This window comes from Haliotis cracherodii, unplaced genomic scaffold (genome assembly GCF_022045235.1).
Source record: "Haliotis cracherodii isolate W230 unplaced genomic scaffold, xgHalCrac1.p SCAF_14, whole genome shotgun sequence".
In the NCBI taxonomy this organism is placed as follows: domain Eukaryota; kingdom Metazoa; phylum Mollusca; class Gastropoda; order Lepetellida; family Haliotidae; genus Haliotis; species Haliotis cracherodii.
In genome coordinates, this window is record NW_027266269.1 from 2,475,480 (window position 1) to 2,497,614 (window position 22,135).

At 42.1% G+C, this 22,135-nt stretch overlaps 1 protein-coding gene across 1 annotated transcript in view; it reads left to right on the top strand.

Moving 5' to 3' along the window:
* Nucleotides 1–222: 222 nt before the first annotated feature.
* LOC139460911 (multiple epidermal growth factor-like domains protein 6) overlaps nt 223–22,135 on the top strand; it is an 85,067-nt gene continuing 63,154 nt past the window's right edge. The window contains exons 1-3 of the mRNA XM_071242391.1: nt 223–274; nt 781–1,122; nt 11,994–12,389. Of these exons, the coding sequence (XP_071098492.1) occupies nt 223–274; nt 781–1,122; nt 11,994–12,389 (790 nt within the window). The remainder of the gene's footprint in view (nt 275–780; nt 1,123–11,993; nt 12,390–22,135) is intronic.

Sequence of the window (22,135 nt, forward strand, 5' to 3'; positions counted from 1 at the left end):
AAGATTCAATACAATGTGACATTTTCAATCTCCATCTTTTTTTTGGTACTTTCAACTTCCTGGGGAGTATGCACATGTATGCCACTCCTGATCCGTGTAACACTTTGTATTCTTCATATATGTTGCACATTCATGTTCTGGGTCGTCTTTGCATCCAACAATTGTTGTTTTCTTGTGTATGGTATGCTATTTGTAACTTTCTTATCAGTTTCAGTAAACGGTATGGCCACCTCTGTGATGATATGGGTGACCTTCTTCGTAATTGCTACTGAAGGTAAAGCGATGTGATGTTATAATTTCTGATCTAGAGTTTACAGATGGTTAAATGATTAGTATTTACATCGTGGCATTTTTACACCGTAGTATCAGTGAAGACAGGTTTCTACTTCCTCATTATGTCAGTGTGACGCATCTCCTGCTGGGGAAGTGTAAGGCTACCTGCTCTACAAGTCAACACTGCAATAATACTATGAGTAAAAATAGGGCAATAATCACCACATGTCATAAGCAGAAGAAGGCTTTATTTTATGTCAACGTCATACCCATCACTACATAGCTGTTAGGTTATAATCAGTTTTGGTTATCTTTTACAAACTTTCTTCGCATATTTTCAGTCATATTTATCTTCATGGGAAGTGTCATCAGCATGTACATGTAGGTGGTCATAGATAAACAGTTTTGAACACATTTACGACAGTTGTGCATGTTCTATTCTTGTTATATAACACACCTGTTTTTATTCTCAAAACAATTAAATTATACCTATGCTATAACTTTCAGCTACTCCATGCAAGAAAACCCATCACTGCTCAGACTGTGCCAAGTCCGGGAATTGCCTCACTGAGTGTGACACTGGGTATTACGATCGGCATTGCAGGTCTACCTGCAGCAAGAACTGTAGGAAAAACACATGTGTGATCTCAAGCTATGGTAGTGATAACTGCAATGACGGGTGTGTCCCAGGATACCAAGGCATCGGCTGCAACATACCATGTGACAGTCCAGGAGGTAACTGTACAGCATGTCCAGGTGGTTGTGATGGAGGATATTGTCAGCTGGGCTCCTTCTGTGTGTCTGGATGTGTAAAATCCTACTACGGGACTGGCTGTAATGAGAAGTCAGGTAGGCATGATCTGTCTGGTTGTGATATCAAAACTTTGCTGTAGTGTGTGTATCGATGTGTATTGGATTATACTCGATTCCGATTATATCATAAGCATGTATTTATGAAGAAGTATCAAATAATTATGGCATGAGGTGTTCGCTCTATGGTGAGCGTGTCCTGATCCGACACCTCCATTGGTTCATTTTGTTGGACCCACCACAGCCACTACAACTAACAGTACATCACTGACCCATGTCCTTTTTTGTCCCTGCCCTGTAAGTCCACCTGTGTCGAAGTCGTTCTTGCCTGCAGCATTTTACCACTACGGATAACATTGTGGTTAAATATATTGGTAGACTGCTGGCTAAGTAAAGGAGTGGACACACTGGGGCACTGTAAATAGTCAAGCTTCATAACTTTGGTAAATGATAACAGGAATGGGGTTATTGCCTTGAACAAACTATTTTTTATGGATATGTCGTTGATTACTGGTTATGCATGTGTCATTTGTTGACAACATATCATATTATAGCATACATTACAATATGGGTGAACAACTGCCGATTGATTTTACTTTTAGCTCATATATTTTTTATATCTACCACTACCTACACGACTGCCTTCCACTACCTGTCTTCCTCCCCTTATCTCTTGCACCTCCTGCAGTCCTTCACATCTCCTGCTCCCCGTGTCATAGACAGATCACTTCCCCATGTCTTAAACACATGACTACACCCATGTCTGCCACTACCTGTCTTCCTCTCCTTAACTCTTGCACCTCTTACTGTCCTTTACATCTCCTGGTCCCCGTGTCGTAGACAGATCACTTCCCTGTGTCATAGACAGATCACTACCCCATGTCTTAAACACATGACTACACCCTTGTCTTCCACTACCTGTCTTCCTGTCATTATCTCTTGCACCTCCTACTGTCCTTTACATCGCCTGCTCTCCGTGTCGTAGACAGATCACTTCCCCATGTCATAAAAAGATCACTACCCCAGGTCTTAAAACCAACACACACCATCTGCTACACCTACCGCTCTCACCTTTCTACGCACATCGACCCACATCGTTCATACCTGCACCTACCCTTCAGCACTTACCACTACTTCCAACCAGACCCTGACCCTCCTACACCTTCCACTGAGCCCTGCCCCTGTCCTCACCTCTGTCAAAAACACACCTGGCCAAGACCTGTATTCCTACCCCTTTTTTTTCTATGCATATGGAAACTATTCATAGACTAGTCACACACTTACGTATACACATTCGGCTAGCCTGTGTTTGGTTATGCAACGGAGTGACATAAATCGTGTTGTGTCACATGTTTTGCAAACACATCCTGAAACTGTATGTATAAATCAATCTTGTTGTTTGTCAGGAGGAATTGTTGGACTGCTTGTGGGACTAGCTGCAGCAACTGTTCTTATCATTGTAACGATCACCCTGGCTATGTGCTGGTGTTGCCAAGCCTTAAGAAATGACAGGTGAGTGAGTGATCCACAGTCAGCAATAGTCCAGTTGCATCAACCAGTACGTCCTTTAAGATAAACACACGTGAATTAATGCACGGACTAATATTTATTTGTCTGCATCCTTCCCTGTAATTAAAGTGACATGATGTTTTGAACTGAAATACTTTGCTTTGCAGCCTCTCATGAAAGTCAATCTAAAGCCTATATTGAACCGCATAGTATATAGTTTTTAAAGATAAAACATAAATCATTCCAAGACTCTTACTTGCAGCCAGGACAGTAATGATAATTGTTCGGAACACACACTAACAAACGCACACACACACACGCCAACACATATACCCTCATACACACATACACATCGACTTCTTCTGACCAAATAATCAACTTGCAGGTTTCAGCTGTATGTCACTCCCACCCAGGACATGCATGTGTCGCCAGAGGCCATTGATGTCCCGCAATATGATGTCGTTGATGAAGCAAAGATGTACGGACTGGTGGAGAACAACCAGCCTGTGCCAGGCGTTCTGGCTATGCAGGGCTGAGGTCAGTACATCATTCTAACATATCACGTGACCTGGAACACGCAGGCCAAGATGAACCAGGAACCACCTCAGTGACCATTGAGCGTGAAAGTGGCATATCAAGTGTTTAAGTTCATGACATAAGTAGATGCACATGTTGCAATGTATATTCGTTTCACACGCAATTGATGAAAATGCAAGGGATGCATTGTTCCTGGATGATGGTGAGTTTATTGATGAAGCAAGGGATGTGCGATGCACTCACGGATGGCGGATAACCAACCTGTGCCAGCTGGCAATGAGGTTAGAACATTATTATCTCGTGACCTGGAACATGCAAATATAGATGACATGTGTTGGAAAATGATTTCACGATGAATATTCTGTTCCATGTGTGTGGCTCGACTCTAATAACATTCAATCTTGTTGACACACGTGTTTTTGTCCCCCAACGACGAGTTAGTGAGTTTGTTTTGGCGCCGCATTGGACAATGCTTCTTCAGTGACAGATGTTTAGCACGGGTATGGGTCTGACAAACCTGAAGACATAACCTGGACAAATCATGGATCCGGACCCACTGTCGCAGGTTTCTGTCACGTCTGAGGGACAATGTGGTAGGCTGTGAAACTTATTCATGGTTAATTATGAAATATTTCCATATTATGCAGAATGTTTTGCAAAGTGAACATCATCCTCGTGACACCAGGAAACCTGACAGGCAACTGTATGACACACGTGTTTTTGTCCCCCATTTACTAGTGAGTGTGTTTGTTTTAGCGCCGCATTGGACAATACTTCTTCAGTGACAGATGTTTAGCATGGGTATGGTTCTGAAGATGATGTTCTGACAAACCTGAAGACATAACCTGGACAAATCATGGATTCGGACCCACTGTCGCAGGTTTCTGTCACGCAAAGGGACAATGTAATTCAAAATGAAATATATGTCCGTTGTCTAGCCTGCAATAATGTCCCACGGGATAATCACCACAACCAGGTCGTCTTGCCCAAACGCTGTGAAACTTAGTCATGGTTATTCATGAAATATTTCAGTATTATGTAGAATGTTTTGCAAAGTGAATATCATCCTCGTGACACCAGGAAACCTGACAGGCAACTGCATGTCAAGCAAAAGGAACTACTGCCGCTTCCGCTTGTAGCGATACCCCAGTCACATGGTGCTGAGACACTGATCATCGTACCCATTGTGTCCATGTTACAAATATTCATTAACTATTTCCGTCATGTTCGTGTGGTGCAAATGTATGATCTTGAACGCGAATGATTTCAGAAAACAATCTCAGGCAATCAGTGTTTGTTCAGTGACAGTGAAGCACGCCATCTCCCTTCACAACTCCATCAAATTATACTTGCACGTATATACACATAGTATTATGTATATCAGCCCAGGTTGAGTGTGAGTTACATGTACTGATGGGGTACTGATCCTGTATAAGCAGGTTTCATTAGTGTATTATGGGAAGGGAAGACAGGTAGGAACATCCCAAATAGGTGCATGGGCAATTAAGCCTTCGCTCTCTATCAGACACAGTGTCAGCTTTTCCAGTCAATCAACAAGTGGGGGCGGTTGGATAGCCTAGTGGTCAAAGCGTTCGCTCGTCACACCGAGGACCCGGGTTCGATTCCCAACATGGGTACAATGTGTGAAGCCCATTTCTGGTGTCCCCCGCCGTGATATTGCTGGAATATTGCTAAAAGCGGCCTATAACCATACTCACTCACTCAATCAACAAGAGCGTGTGTAGTGAGTAATGACAAAAGGACACTGGACCTCATTATCCGCGATTATCTCAGGTATGTGACGGAAACATTGGACTCGTACATGACATTACGTTTATTTAAACATAAAGATTAATGAAGAAAGGAATATTAATATTAATTCGTCCATGAATTTGGGAATTACTCTATTTTGGATGTCAAATCACAATAAAACCCTCTGATTGAATTGCGGGTTTGAGGGCCGCATAACCGTGGAAGCTTGTAATATTCAAAAGTAACTCTTTTTTCAGTCATTGTCGGTAGGCATATGTAATTATTTAGATCTTCACGTTCAACAATATGCTTAATTGCCGTTACAACATTTTTGTAAGAAAATGTGTGGCAACACATTTCGTGCAGAAAACACTGCAGCATTCTCCAAAGATAATGTATTTAAGCTCTGAGGACTCCAGATAACTTGAATTTGGGGGCTTTAGCGTAAACGTCTGTGACGTCATACCTGTTGTGTCATAACGAGCGACATGACGTCATAGTGGTGACGTGCGGCTTGGAATGACAGCTTTGCACAAAACTTGCTCAGGTCACTTTATGTTACCCACTTCATGTTAGCTTTCACAGTAACTCTGCCTATATGATTTCTGTGCGTGTCATATGTGCGAATGTCGTATTATGGTGTAAATAAATTGCTTAAAGCATATACAGCGCCATATCTTGTCGGAAGGCTGTTGGTAAGAAAGACATTTGGAAAGAGAAAGCTAAAGCTGGGTTTATGTGGGATAAGGGACTAAGGAGAAGACTAGTGTTGTGTAGGTATGAGATATATATCAGGCAAGATAAGGCTATATCCATGTAGTTGTGGGATAAGGGACAAAGGAGAGATTTAGTGCTGTCTAGATTTGAGATATACATTTGGCAAGAGAAGGCTATATCCGTGTATTTTTGGATAAGGGAGCGAGGAGAAAGCTAGTGCTGTCTAGATGTGAGATATATGTCGGGTAAGATAAGGCTATATCCCTGTAGTTGTGGGATAAGGGACCAAGGAGAAAGTTAGTATTGTCTAGATGTGAGATATATGTCGGGCAAGAGAAGGCTATATCCCTGTAGTTGTGGGATAAGGGACTATGGAGAAAGCTAGTATTGTCTAGATGTGAGATATATGTCGGGTAAGATAAGGCTATATCCGTGTAGTTGTGGGATAAGGGACCAAGGAGAAAGCTAGTATTGTCTAGATGTGAGATATATGTCGGGCAAGAGAAGGCTATATCCCTGTAGTTGTGGGATAAGGGACTATGGAGAAAACTAGTATTGTCCAAATGTGAGATATATATCGGGTATGATAAGGTTATATATTGATATGGCTGTCTTGTTTGACGAGATGTCACATGTGGACGACCAGCCTGACTGTTGCCCTGCTGTAGATAACGTCTCCAAAGTGATGTGCGTTGATAATGTAGATGGCGATTCTCAGCCAGCGGTGGCATTATGTAAATATTGTGTACGGTTAAAGAAGAGCACCTTATGAGCACCTGATAGTTAGACATCATTCTGTGATGTTCACACTAAATAACACGTATGCGAGTTTCATGCTCCCAACAAACAAATTATGAAAAGTGGCTGAGCATGCACATGTAAATTGTGTATCACGACCATGAATATGTATTGAAAGGTGCATTATTTGCATTTCAGAATAAATATGTTAGTTTTATTGAACTTTATATGAAGCACTGTTGCTTTCTTACAAATAAATCTTGACAACTGTTCATCGTGTGTCTGGAGCACTGCAATGCCTAATCGTAGATCAAAAGCTACCTTCGTAGAGATGATTCAGGCGTGTCGAAGAAATATATGAGCTCATAACGACAGCTTTCTTATCGCTGTGATAACAAACTACTGTCAGCTGACCCATGCACCCATGGTTGGTAGCACTGTGAGATATGTTTAAAGGAAACAACTCATCATGCCATATTTCACTCACAGCTCATAATTCTTTTTAAAACTATTTGGCACATTTTTTTTTCTGAAATATGCCTTACAACAAGTTGGCAATTCATTTTATATCTAGCAATATAACACATACACCCCACCTACTCCACCCACACCCTCCCCTAAAGACCCGTGAAGATTCCGGGGTAGAATAGGTCTTCAGCAACCCATGCTTGTCGTAAAAGGCGACTAACAGGATCGGGATCGGGTCAGGCTCGCTGACTTGGTTGATGCATGACATCGATCCCAATTGTGTGGATCGATGCTCATGATATTAATATCATTTGATTGTCCGGTCCAGACTCGATTATTTACAGACCGCTGTCTTATAGCTGGAATATTGCTGAGTGAGGCGTTAAACAACAAACCAACCAACCAACCAACCCTCCCCAAAAATAATGAATGGCAGGCCGCAAAGACAGGTAGTGGTGACATTGGACGGCGTGTAGAGCAGTAAAGTTATGACGACGACAGAGCCAGCAGAATTGTACGGCAAGATGCCCAGTATAACTTCATATCAACAGCGTGAATGATGCAACAGGTACCCACTAACAACGGCTATGCCATGTGATAATTATACTGCCCATATTTGACCCAGCGAGTGAGGAGTATCTACGCTGCTTCGACCACTATTTAGAACAAATATGGGGGGTTTAACACATTCAAATGTTGCGAATAGTATTTGATGTGACGCGCAATCCTCTGCGAAACAGACAATCTGCACAACCAGCATGTATGTAAGTGTTATACAATGTAAAATGTAAAGCACGTCTACACATGGGCACAGTGCTACTTGTGGTCAGATAGTCTACGACTTTCACGGCAACAGCCCCAAAGATTTAACAAATAATACGTCTGTTACCTTTAATCAGCTTAAACAGACCCGCCTTATTACGGCTTGGATACAGTTGGGTAAAGGTCACTGAAAATGTATGCTACTCGAGTGAACAATATTCAGTAATAAGCACCAACCTTGCAGGTGTGGGCATATTAAAACAGAACAAAAAAATGTAATAAACTATTTAATTCTACATAGTTCACACACATGAAAGCCACAACATCGTTTACACTTTCATAAGAAACTATCGTTATGCTATTCCGACTATAACATAAGTATATTTATGAATAGCTCATGAAATGGTGATGATACCCGAGCGTGTCCGGCCGGCGGGGGCACCCGTCATACAGGTGAGCGTGTCCGGCCCGGCGGGGGCACCCGTCATACAGGTAAGCGTGTCCGGCCCGGCGGGGGCACCCGTCATACAGTTGGGCGTGTCCGGCCCGGCGGGGGTACCCGTCATACAGGTGAGCGTGTCCGGCCCGGCGGGGGCACCCGTCATACAGGTGAGCGTATCCGGCCAGGCAGGGGCACCCGTCATACAGGTGAGCGTGTCCGGCCAGGCAGGGGCACCCGTCATACAGGTGAGCGTGTCCGGCCCGGCGGGGGCACCCGTCATACAGGTGAGCATATCCGGCCCGGCGGGGGCACTCGTCATACAGGTGAGCCTGTCCGGCCGGCGGGGTGATATCAACAGTCGTGGAAGCATACAATGTGAGACTTATATTAGATGTACCTAATACTGAGTGGCAGACAAGGGGGTAGTACTGTGTACCATTGCAAGCCATCGTGCAAAGGTATCTCTGCTGATGTTAGCTTGTTTTGATTTATGTACTGAAACTTCTAAACAATCCATGATGTTTCATCTATCACCCAGAGATAGTTTTGATTTCAGAATAATGTTTGATAAGCTTCATTATATGATATTATTATAGTGTATATATTATATTACTTTTTATATGTTTACAATATCTAAACGTGTAATGTTACATTGTAATGTGTATGCTGTGATATATGTAATATAAGCCATCGCTTGATTAACTATTCACTTCACGTACTGTAACCAGACAGGTGCCATCCTGCTAACATATGTGAAGTTATGTATAACATGTAAACAACGTGTAGCCTGATCAATACTATTGTAATATATTATTTGTGCCTTTGGCAATAAAATTCATGTATTCAAAACAGCTTGTTTCGAGATGTTTTATACATGAGGCGGGCACAAGAGAGATAGCTGGATCTAAGCGTGGAGGCAGACTTCCCCGTGAGAAGGAAGGTGAAATACATTTCACAACAAAACATGACCGTAAATAACTATCACATTGAAACTATGTCAAGTGAGCACACATAGTGTGATTGCGATCACAATATTTCTATAGGAGACAACAATATAAATCAGCGTATGTGGTGCAGACTAACTACATTATCTTAATATACTTTTCAGTTACTCGGTTGAAATATTAGATTTGTAATCAAGGATTTGCTGAAGTTAAATTTTACCTCACATTTCTATTGACATTTTGACATTTACACAACTTAGGAGAGTGGGTGATTGTTTGATCAAGTCAGTGAGGATTTCCCAAACACTTAGCACTAAAAACGCAGGTTTAAAACATCACCCATCTTCACCTGAGCCAAGTTTCTCAGCTTTGAGCGATCCTCAGGATCGAGTGCTTTACACCACTTTTCAGCAAATATAGCTGCAGGGGATACCAGAAATGGGGTTCACACATTGTACCCATGTCAGGATTCCAACCCGGGTCTTCGGCGTTACGAGCGAACGCCTAAACCAGTAGACTACCGGACCGCCCCTGCAGTAACAGTATATATTGTGGGCAGTTTACTTTGAAAATCCACTTATCATTTTTGTTCTATTGCAATGTATTTAATATCATAATGCGTGTACAGTTATCTGTTCGAGGATGTATGTTGTATACATTTTAGGCGTGTTTACATTAAATATGACACGCGTCATCATATAAATGAGTATCATAAGGCATGACTTATGCATTTGTTCAAATATCATATTTATAGGCTTGCATTTCCCTTAAGATTAGCTTTACTATCAAGGATGAAGAAAGTTGGAACGAAACTAATGGTTTTAAATTATACCCAACTACCTTGCGTAAATGAGAGGTGATTGTTTTTACTTTCAGATGAATCAGGACACTGCGACTAGATGTGTTGAATATGACGATTTCAAACATATGTTTTCTTTTTCTTTTAACATTTCCACTCTCTCAAACGAATGCGTCCGTTGTGGTTTAAATATAGTCAAAAGGCAAGTGTGGTATATTTTGAAGAAACAAAGATTAAGACAAAAAGTTACACAACCAGTGTGACAGTATTTCAACATATGACATCAACGGCTGGTAATACTTAAATAATTCAAAAAGCACTATTGCTATCTCTTCACAAAACGGGGTGGTCGGGTAGCCTAGTGGTTAAAGGGTTCGCTCGTCACGCCGAAGATCCGGGTTCGATTCCCGACATGGGTACAATGTGTGAAGCCCATTTCTGGTGTCGCCCACCGTGATATTGCTGGAATATTGCTTAACGCATCGTAACACCATACTCACTCACTCACTCTTCACAAAACAAATGCCATTCACTTGGGTCAGTAAATTACCCAGAAACAAACGTATGAGGAAATATTTTGAAATCGCCAAGTGAAGGTGTCAAAGATGTTTGAGCAAGTCATGAAGTTCAATAATTGTTTTCTTTTAACCACCATACACGTCCTTTTACCACGGTTTACTTTTTTGGTATAATTGTTCCCTCCAGTTTAAGTATTGCTGTTTTGTTATTGTATATTCCCCTGACATGACACGGGCGTTGCATGTGTGTCGTGACTCTATGTTTGTACATGTTACTATGCATTTTGGGGGAGGACCAAAACAATGAAACTATTTAATTAATATCAATGTTTCCCTGTAGTAATGTACTACAGGGAACATGGAAGCTGATCACTTGGGACCTCCATACACAGCTTTACCCTGTACCGCGATACGATGGAGTTTTCTCCCATATCAAACTGAGCGCGAGGCCCGGCCTTTACTCGGTTGTACTTAAATAAACGAACTTTTATCTGAAAGATATGCATATTTAGATAAAATAAATGGCATCTGATATAAAGAACACGAACAATCATAAATGTTTCGCGGGAAATTTGGTTCCGTTTAGCGTACATAACAAGTACTGCGATACCCCGAGGTTGCAGGCTACAACGTACATGGCTATGGACATGGTGTATACAAGGTCAACTAGGTTACTATATTAATTATCTCCTATGAACCTTGGTTGTATTAACAAAAATATGTTTGCCATGTTTGAACCCTGTATACGCTACTGAAATATTTTTGCCCCGAGAAAATATTTCCTTCTGTAGCAAAATCATATTGATCCAATATCATCTTCCCTATATTATAATGCAGCTATGTTCGTCGTCAACATGTTTAAGTTTTAGTTTCAGACTGGTTATGAGTGTGTTCATTTATCTAATCTGATTTTACAAGATGGCCATCATCCTAACAGCAGTAAGTATACACATTGCTCTGTATATTGTTAGCGGTGATTTGGGATACCTGCGCTTTCGGTTTAAATAGATCATACGAAGGGAAAGAAAAATATAATAAAAATCATGTACACTCGTTATTTATGTGTCTTGTCTGATAGCTCTCCTAAGGAATCAATCCACCAATCGTAGCCATGCAAATCCTAAGATCATATCAGCATTCATGGAGGTATCACATCAGTCAAAATCATAATTTTGGTGTAGGGCTTGTTTGTTTTAATATATTGTTTCAGGCGACTTGCATAAAGTGTATATGTACCATGAAACTGTTGTTTATTCTATTATTCAGAACACTATGGGCTTGTTGACGATGACCTGCTTTGGCTGCTTGACCATCTATTCTGCTGGTCAGGGTGTTAAACGTATGTATTATGCTGTCAGATGGACTTTCAATATCTATTCGTGTTACATTATTTGCTGCTTCGAATGTCAATTCCAGGTTACATAGGGATACAAGTAAGGTGGGCCTGTGCTGTCAGGTTTTCAAAGGTTTTAATTTCGTAGAATTGCATTCCTCCTTTCCGCCAGAACTGCGATTCCATGATTTAAATGATTGGTCCGCTCCGATAGTGATCCTTGGCTCATCAACATCAGGCCATTGCTGGATGTAGCACTACAACAGGTGCTTGCTATGGAGGACATTGTAAATGTGACTTGTAGGTTTGGTTCACGTGTGAAATGCTTACTGCTTTTACTTTTGCATGTGACATGTGTCCAAAGCATTAGTACATAGTGTCTATATTTCAGCAACCCAGTGCCAGGGCAACCAACACTGTTCAGAGTGTGACAACATAACAGGACACTGCATCACAGGCTGTGAAGTTGGATACTACGATATGAAATGCATGTCTGTGTGCAGCGATAACTGCAGAAATAACACATGCATAAGTTCCAACACTGGCAGTGGCAATTGCACTGAGGGATGTGTCCCAGGGTATCAAGGTCCGGGGTGTGGCAAGCCATGTTACAACCCAGGAGGTAACTGTACAGCATGTCCAGGTGGGTGTGATGGAGGATATTGTCAGCTGGGCTCCTCCTGTGTGTCTGGATGTGTAGACTCCTACTACGGGACTGGATGTAAGAGCTGTTCAAGTGGATGTACGCCGTGCAACAGGACGACAGGAACTTGTGATGAAAAACCGGGTAGGTATGAGGTGACGTGAAATTGAGTTTAACGTCGCGTCCAAGATTATTGCGACGTGAATGTACGTGTGTGTGTTTGTGTGGCTGCTTGTACTAGTCCGGACTGATGCCGATTTATAGTGCTAGCTCACTGAGATACCATGCCGCAGTTTAACATGAATACCCCACTCTGACACAGTATACTGACTCCGAGCCGACCAGTCCTTGTTTTAGCCCCTTGAGCCCCTTTTGTTATGACGCGGCCGGGGATCGAACCCCAAACCTTCCGCTCTCCAGGCGGACCCTCTTCCACTAGACCACGGATGCGGTCGGGGTAGGTATGATCTTATGCCTGGTTGTAATAAGGTGTGTGCACGTGTCAGTCAGATTATGCGCTCAACAAGATACCTTTATATGATGGTATGCATTACACGTTATGCGAGAAGGTGCCTCACATAGGAAGTATTTTCATAGGACTTAACTTTAGAAGTTAAAGTGACAGAAATTACGTCCATAATCATAAACAAAGAAACCTGCTAAGTCCCTCTTCAACATGTTCATTTTACACCAACCACGAAAACAAGTTTCAAAACTCCTACCAATCACTACTCCTCCTTCAAAATGTTTCTATTTGTCACCACATCTATCTTATACTTGGGCCACCTCATCAATCCTTCCGGGCCTCTTACCCTCATTCAACATGTTTCTGTAGCCACAACCGATACCTCTCATGTCGGGCACTTGACAACCATTAGTCCTCCTTCAAAATGCTCCTGTTACACAAGTTTCGACCCCTTTCTCTGATCCCGACCAATTCACCCCTGCCAGTGTTTCAGAGTGTCTGTGCATGTATTAGATCTCCTACTACCCCATGTCTTAGATCCCCTTCTAGCCAAACGTTTCCTCTACGTGCCGAAGACCAGGTTTCAATTTCCCACATGGGTAAGCATGTCATCGTATCCCAAATGCGTAGATGTTCATGCTATCAATCACTTGATTGTCTGGTCCAGACTCGATTATTTGACGTAGAGCATCTACTTTTTTCTAGACCTTCTTCATATCTTAATCTTACATATCTACAGTATCTGGCCCCGTATTTCGTAGACCACCATCACCTCCTCTGTTCATTATGCCTACAGATCACCATGTGCCTACGACCTACAAAACACCCATCTTTTGGATCTACCACCACCCCATTTCGATCAGACCAAGAGCTCCCGTATTATCATTATCACGCCCTATATTTTGGACCTAACTCTACCCCTTCACTAAGACCAACTTCACCCTATCACTTAAATCAACCACTCGCCCAATTATTGGTGGAACAGCAACTTCTTTTTTCCAGACCTTCTTTATATCATAGTGCTACAACTCCATCTATCACTAAATCAAACCCCTCCCCCTATTTCTTAGAATCACTACTACCTATCATATCTTAACTAAGAAACTTAACACTATCCTATTTCTCAGACCAACCACTCCATCATCTCTTAGACCTACCGTTCCCCCTATATATTAGAGCTACCATCCCTTCCATCTGTTAGACATACAACTCTCCTTATCGCTTAAAACTACAATTCCCAATATATATTTGATCTACCATGCTCCGTATTTCGTAGACCACCATTACTCCACATGACTCTTTGACCGCTTCCACTCGCACTTAATCCAACCATTCTCACTATCACAAAGACCAACCATGTCCCCTATCTTGCACCTACCGCTCCTCAAACTTATTTGACCTACAGCCCCCTTAGTAACACTGTAGGTGCAGGTACATACATTCGGGTACTTGAGATGCTTTTCGATGCATAATATGCTCGAATTATAAAACACGTATAACACATATGTGACTTTCAATCTGCTGTTAAGACGAGTGAATATTTGTCAGGAACGAACAGTAGTGAACGCCGTTTTTAACAGTTTTTAACAGTTTTCCAGTTGTATCAGCTTAATGTAGGAGAACAGTCTGAAGTGATGCAGGTCTCGAAACCCATGGTATGGTGCTGACAAACCTAGAAACATAATCGGGGCGAACCGGGATTCGAATCAACAATCACAGGTTTGTGGCGTGCCCAAGGGACGCAACTCTGCACAGCGAATCAAGGCGCCTTTAACGCCTGCGCCACCCGTGCTCCCGGAACGAAGTGTTAGCAAGAACAAGTGTTCATGTCTACACAATATTGACTCCACATTTCAATAAGTGCACCCGTGGATTTAAGTGAATTATCTAAAATTCGGACAGACACTACATATGTCGTCAGCGAGGAATGATGTGACCAAGTACGTATAATAGTCGACCTCGCTATGGAAAAGACATGATAGAATGGTGTGAAAATGTCCCATCATTGGACACTTCGTAGGTCCGTGAGTTTTGCCTTAAAAATGGTCAACAGTTGCATGTTGCATCATGACACATGCAAGAAAAAAACAAACAACGTCAGTTCTTGTTATTTCCAGATATAAGTGGGAAGTATGTCCGCATTGGATTACTGGCAGCATCGTTGTTCTTAGTATTTTGCGTCTTTGTGACAATTTATACATCTTTCACCAAATATTTGAATAGAAATCGGTGAGTATGTAATATGTGATTTTGCTTGTAAACGTTGGTACTCACTGATTCCTGTTTTTGTAAACACCATGCTATTTCCAAACAACAGATAATGTATTCTAGTCTAGCAAAATTCCGAATGATGTTAATTGATACAATACCAACGTAACATAGCTTTTTCTGCAACATAGTGTGTAACATGTTTATCTAACCAGGTTAATCAGATTGATTTCAATATACAATGACTATAACAAATAAAACAAGCTTACAGTACAGTAACTTCGTTGAAATCCACGAGCACGGGCATGGTGCTGACAAAAATAGAAACATAATCGGGGCGAGCCGAGACTCGAACCCACAATCATAGGTTTCTGACGTGCCCAAGGGACGCAACTCTGCACAGCGAATCGCCGCGCCTCAGACGACTGGGCCACCCGTGCTCCAACAGGATGTTTGAATCCCATTGTCAAATGGCATGTTTACTTCTCATCAACTAACCAGATAAAGGTGATATCTTTAGGAGTTGTCATGAGACGAAATAATCATGTTATTTAAAAGACACATTATATATTTTCTTAACGTTATAAGCATTATCTGTCATTGAAATAGGCTGAAAGTGTTCATTCACTATAGGAGTGAGATATCGATATAAGTTGTTCAGAATACATATATTGTTTCATGAATGCATACATGCACATTCTAACTGAAAGCATCCTAAAAGTGTGATAGATACATTGGTATTGGCCACAAGTGTCAACATGTTTTAAATGTTTCTGTTGCAGAGAGGAAACACATCAGGAAGATGAAGATGACTATCTGCCAAATGCACTGGCGGAGGAGAGAGTTGCACCTGATGCATTTCGACACTCGAATGCAATGTACAGTGAAGTCAATGAAAGTGACATGGGTTCAGTTGTGGTGTTCCTGGAGGGGCGATATAGCAACTGAAATTGGCGGTGTCATTTCGCCTTCGCCAAGCCTTATACGCGTCTCAGCTCGGACTTTATCAGCTTTCTTTGTAACATGTGTCATTATTGTATGTGTTTGCCTCACACGTATTAAAGTATCTGAACTTTGAGAAATGAAAATAAATTTGACTTGTTCAGTTTCGATATAACTAAATTTTTAGATCGTTATGCTTATCACTGGTTAAAATCCGTATTTGCTTATTAGCATATAAGCATATGATTACTCGTTTATAGATAATGTTTCCGTCAAATGTATCCGTCAGATTAAAAGTATTACTCATTGAGTTTCATCTGATATGGATTAAATGCATACTATTATGAGCTATGAGTTTGAGTCAGTGTGAAACCAGTTTCATACCTTCCCTTTTTTCTATATCATATGTTTCCTTTTTTTTTCTTCCTGTATACTACATGACATGTGTTTGTTGTAATAAGTTCATATCAGTTTATGTACATCTGAAAAAAAGATGTTTTGGGGTTAGTATGAATATTAGCATTACACGTTTTACAGAAGCACTGGGCGTCAATAACCTAATATATAACTCAAATGCTGCGCCATGTGACGGACTGTGCTGTTGTTAATATGTCATTGTCGCTGACAATATATGATTTAAATGCGAGTGAAATGTGGATCCCAGTGAGAGGAAGCGTGTTGTTAGAGGTATCTGCCCCTGGTTGTCGCTTGCGGATGTTCGAGATGGGACAGTTTCTAGAAGCCTGGCTGAGAGTGAAGATGGCGATTTGAGGCCTTTTTTCGACCTGACTTGCGTGTTACCTTCTCAAGGGGTGGATACCTGTAGGGACGCCTGACCTTCTCAAGGGATGGATACTTTTAGGAAGACTGACCTACTCGAGGGGTGGATACCTGTAGGTAAGACTGACCTGCTCCAGGGGTGGATACCTTTAGGGAAGACATACCTACTCAAGGGGTTGATACCTTTAGGGCAGACTGACCTACTAACAGGGTGGATACCTTTAGGGAAGACTGGCCTGCTCAAGAGGTGGATACCTTTAGGGAAGACTGACCTACTCAAGGGGTGGATACGTGTAGGGAAGACTGATCTACCCAAGGGGTGGATACCTTTAGGGAAGACTGACCTACTCAAGGGGTGGATACCTTTAGGGAAGACTGACCTACTCAAGGTGTGGATACCTTTAGGGAAGACTGACTTTCTCAAAGGGTGGATACATTTAGGGAAGACTGACCTACTCAAGGGGTGGATACCTGTAGGGAAGACTGACCTACTCACAGGGTGGATATCTTTAGGGAAGCCTGACCTACTCACAGGGGTGGATACCTTTAGGGAAGCCTGACCTACTCAAGGGGTGGATACCTTTAGGGAAGCCTGACCTACTCACAGGGGTGGATATCTTTAGGGAAGACTGATCTACTCAAAGGGTGGATACCTTGAGGGAAGACTCAAGGAAAGACTGACCTGCTCAAAGGGTGGATACCTGGAGGGAAGACTGACCTGCTCAAAGGGTGGATACATTAAGGGAAAACTGACCTACACAAGGGGTGGATACCTTTAGGAAAGACTGACCTACTCACAGGGTAGATACCTTTAGGGAAGACTGACTTACTCAAGGGGTAGACACCTTTAGGGAAGACTGACCTACTCACAGGGAGGATACCTTTAGGGAAGACTGACCTACTCAAGGGGTGGATACATGTAGGGAAGATTGACCTACTCAAGAGATGGATACCTCTAGGAAAGACTGACCTACTCAAGGGGTGGATACCTTTAGGCAAGACTGACCTACTCAAAGGGTGGATACCTTTAGGGAAGACTGACCTACTCTGAAGGGGTGGATACCTTTAGGGAAGACTGACCTACTCAAGGGGTGGATACCTTTAGGGAAGACAGACCTACTCAAGGGGTGGATACCTTTAGGGAAGACTGACCTACTCACAGGGTGGATACCTTTAGGTAAGACTGACCTACTCAAGGGGTGGATACCTTTAGGGAAGACTGACCTACTCAAGGGGTGGATACCTGTAGGGAAGATTGACCTACTCAAGTGGTGGATACCTTTAGGGAAGAATGACCTACTCAAGGGTTGGATACCTGTAGGGAAGACTGACCTACTCAAGGTGTGGATACCTTTAGGGAAGACTGACTTTCTCAAAGGGTGGATACATTTAGGGAAGACTGACCGACTCAAGGGGTGGATACTTTTAGGGAAGATTGACCTACTCAAGAGGTGGATACCTCTAGGAAAGACTGACCTACTCAAAGGGGTGGATACGTTTAGGGAATACTGACCTACTCAAGGTGTGCATACCTTTAGGGAAGAGAGACCTTCTCACAGGGTAGACACTTTTAGGGAAGACTGACCTACTCAAGGGGTGGATACCTTTAGGGAAGACTGACCTACTCAAGAAGTGGATACCTTTAGGGAAGACTGACCTACTCACAGGGTGGATAATTTTAGGGAAGACTGACCTACTCAAGGGGTGGATACCTTAAGGAAAGACTGACCTACTCTCAAGGGGTGGATACCTTTAGGTAAGACTTACCTACTCTCAAGGGGTGGATACCTTTAGGTAAGACTGACCTAGTCAAAGGGTGGATACCTTTAGGGAAGATATACCTACTCAAGGAGTGGATACCTGTAGGGAAAATTGACCTACTCAAGAGGTGGATACCTCTAGGAAAGACTGACCTACTCAAGGGGTGGATATCTTTAGGCAAGACTGACATACTCACAGGGTGGATACATTTAGTGAAGACTGACCTACTCAAGGGGTGGATACCTTTAGAGAAGACTGATCTACTCAAAGGGTTGATACATTTAGGGAAGACTGATCTACTCAAGGGGTGGACATCTGTAGGGAAGACTGACTTACTCAAGGGGTGGATACCTTTAGGGAAGACTGACCTACTCAAAGGGTGGATACCTTTAGGGAAGACTGACCTACTCAAGGGGTGCATACCTGTAGGGAAGACTGACCTACTCAAGAAGTGGATACCTTTAGGGAAGACTGACCTACTCACAGGGTGGATACTTTTAGGGAAGACTGACCTACTCAAGGGGTGGATACCTTTAGGGAAGACTGACCTACTCTGAAGGGGTGGATACCTTTAGGTAAGACTGACCTACTCAAAGGGTGGATACCTTTAGGGACGACTGACCTACTCTCAAGGGGTGGATACCTTTAGGGAAGACAGACCTACTCAAAGGGTTGATACCTTTAGGGAAGACTGACCTACTCTCAAGGGGTGGATACCTTTAGGGAAGACTGACCTACCCAAGGGGTGGATACCTTTAGGGAAGACAGACCTACTCACGTGTTGGATACCTTTAGTGAAGACTGACTTACTGCCACCGTCCAACACTCTTCAGGGTGTAATAACAGAGACATGGCATGTTTTGAGGCTGACAACAGTAACACAAGTATGAACATTCTAAGGCCCATGCTACTTATAGCTGCTGCCACTTAATTGAATCATTTGTATTGGCTTTTGATTATAAACCTAAAGGGTGTATTTGAATATAATGCATTGATATATTATTTTACGATTTAGTTCAGAACCTTTCACCTCGTAACACACACTGGTATTGGGCCTTCTTCGCTGAAATATTACAGTGTTAACCCAAAGTCGCATGGCTGATCATTAACATTTGCTAAATTGTAGCTGAAGTTACAGAAATGGAAAACAACTCGAAAAGTTCATATCAATACACTTTAATTGGGGATGATAGCGTTTCAAAAGCGTGCACGTTATAGTCAAGTATATTTACACTCCTTTACGTACTGGTTCTATATTTGAAACTAGATTGTGACAATGTGGTGTTGTCAGAAACATTATGCATATGCTGGTTTAATGATAAACCTTCCTTCAACTGTGCAAAACCACCTGGTAGATCCAAAGTATAACTTAAAGTATGTTATCTGATATGAGTGACATGGTATGAATTCGCATACTGTTGTTTGAGACATAAATCAGTTTGAAACTTACTCACTCCTTCCTGTTGATGTATATCATACGATGTTCACCTGTCATTTCTGTGCTGTATAATACGTGGTGTGTGTTTGTTGTGATAAGGCCATATCAGTTAATCAACAATTGGGAAATGATTCTATTTTGAATAATACTAATATGGTTATAACTGAGCCTGCAAGATATAGGCACCAAATCCGCCTCTCGTTGTGCACGTAATGGCGGTGACTCACTAGATCAATGGTTTATCAAATGTGCTTGTTTGTATATTATTCAGTATAGAGGAGAACTCACAAGGAACAGAATGTTGCTTACAGTTGAATAATGACACATGACCAGTTGCTCCTGTGCCGTGGTTAATACACTGTTTGTATATATTTGCACAATGTCATGTATTCAATTTCCGGAAGTAGTGAGCTTTAGTCTTTTGTGTTTACAGGTAGATATAGAAATAAAGTTATGTTCTTCTTCCTTGTCTGTTTGTCATGGTATCCCTCGATTCTCCTATCGGTACAAACATGTACATATGTACATACGCACAGCAAATGAAACAACTGCATGTTTCTAACAAAAATCCTAAATACATTAAATATGATTTTATCTCAGTCTAACTGTCGCCTTTTAATATGGACTGATGAGAAATAACTTTTTATCACTCGGCCTACACTGGCTTTACGGAAGAACAAACCACATAATCAAAACGAAAAGACGTGGAAGTCCCTCGTTTTGAGGTGGCCTACACACAAAACATTGAATGCAGTTGGCCTTACTTCAAGTACATGGCTTGGATCAAGGAAATTCATTTCACTTTACGAAAGTATTACTATTGTTTCAATAAAGGAGTGCTCCAACAGCTAACTGGGTCGCTCATACTGTATTATCGGGAAGGAAAGATTAGCATATTTTGAGGTAGTTCAGCCATTTATTGCATTTGTAAGACACATTTAACAACTTGAGCAATGCAGGTGTCGAGGTAGGGAAGTGTGAGTGTGCAGACGTCACAGTAGGGTGATGATGACGTGGGTGGATGTATGTATGTGGGAGTGCATTGGGGTGGTGTGTCTGTGTGTATGTGTCTGTGTTTGTGTGTTTGTGTGTATGGGTGTGTGTATGCGTGTGTGTATATGTGTGTCGTGTGTGTGCATGTCTGCGTGTGTGTATGTGTGTGTGCGGGCGCGTGTGTGTATGTGAGAAAGATAAAAATATTGTGTATGTGTGTGATTGTGTTTGTGCGTGCGTGCGTGTGCGTGTGCGTGTGTGTATGTGTGTGAGTGCGCGTGTGTGTATGTGTGAGAGAGAGAAAGAGAGTGTGTGTGTGTGCGTGCGTGTGTCTGTATGTGAGAGAGAGAGAAAGTGGGAGTGCGAGAATACAAAATAGGAGGGTGGTAGTGTAGACCTGGAGAGAAGCATTTGTCGATACAAGGAATTGTAATGATATTATGCGCATGGACACAGAGCGACTGGTGCACTTCTCAACAGATTAGGAAAGACCAGTTGAGAGTGCCACCCCATTAAAGAAATTGCAGCGTTTGCTCACTGGGCGCTATGTTAAACACATATGTATATATTAACATCATCAATGTCAGAATTGACAGAAACTCCAGCAGGCTGTTGTTATTTCATGGCATGGTGGCCCACTAGACATCCACACTTCATTATTTTGTTCGTGTCAAGATCCTTGTAATGTGATCCTTGTATACTTATGTGTTTGGGTTGGTCGGGTAGCCTAGTGGTTAAAGCATTCGCTCGTCACGCCGACGACCCGGGTTCGATTCTCGACATTGGTACAACATGTGAAGTCCATTTCTGGCAGCGATAGTTGGCAGGCAGTGATATAACTGGTATAGTGTTGTTAACTTTGTGTTTTTCTTCCTCTACTGTTGCATTGTCTTGTGTGTTTGAACCACTTGAAAGACGCACTCAGACAGACACATGTAATATCCTACTCACGGTCTATTTGAAGTCAAAAAGACACAGCTTATGTTATTTGCTTTCTCCCATTTTCATGTCAACATTCCTGAATAATGATAATGTGGTAAATTGCATGCAGGGTATATGCAACACCTTGCCTTGTGTCTGTTTGAACATTATTGACATGCCATTGCTAAGGTGGCGAAGTGTTTGTATAATCATGCTTGTCTTACTGCTTTATCCACAGGCAGGTTTCACGTGCTTTCGCTGCTACATACTAGATATTCTATAGCGGTAGGCCATTCATCCATCAATGCTGTTAAGGTGGGTGAGCTGAGACACTTCGGCAAAACATGGGAAATGTGTCGAACATTTAATAGATATAGAACA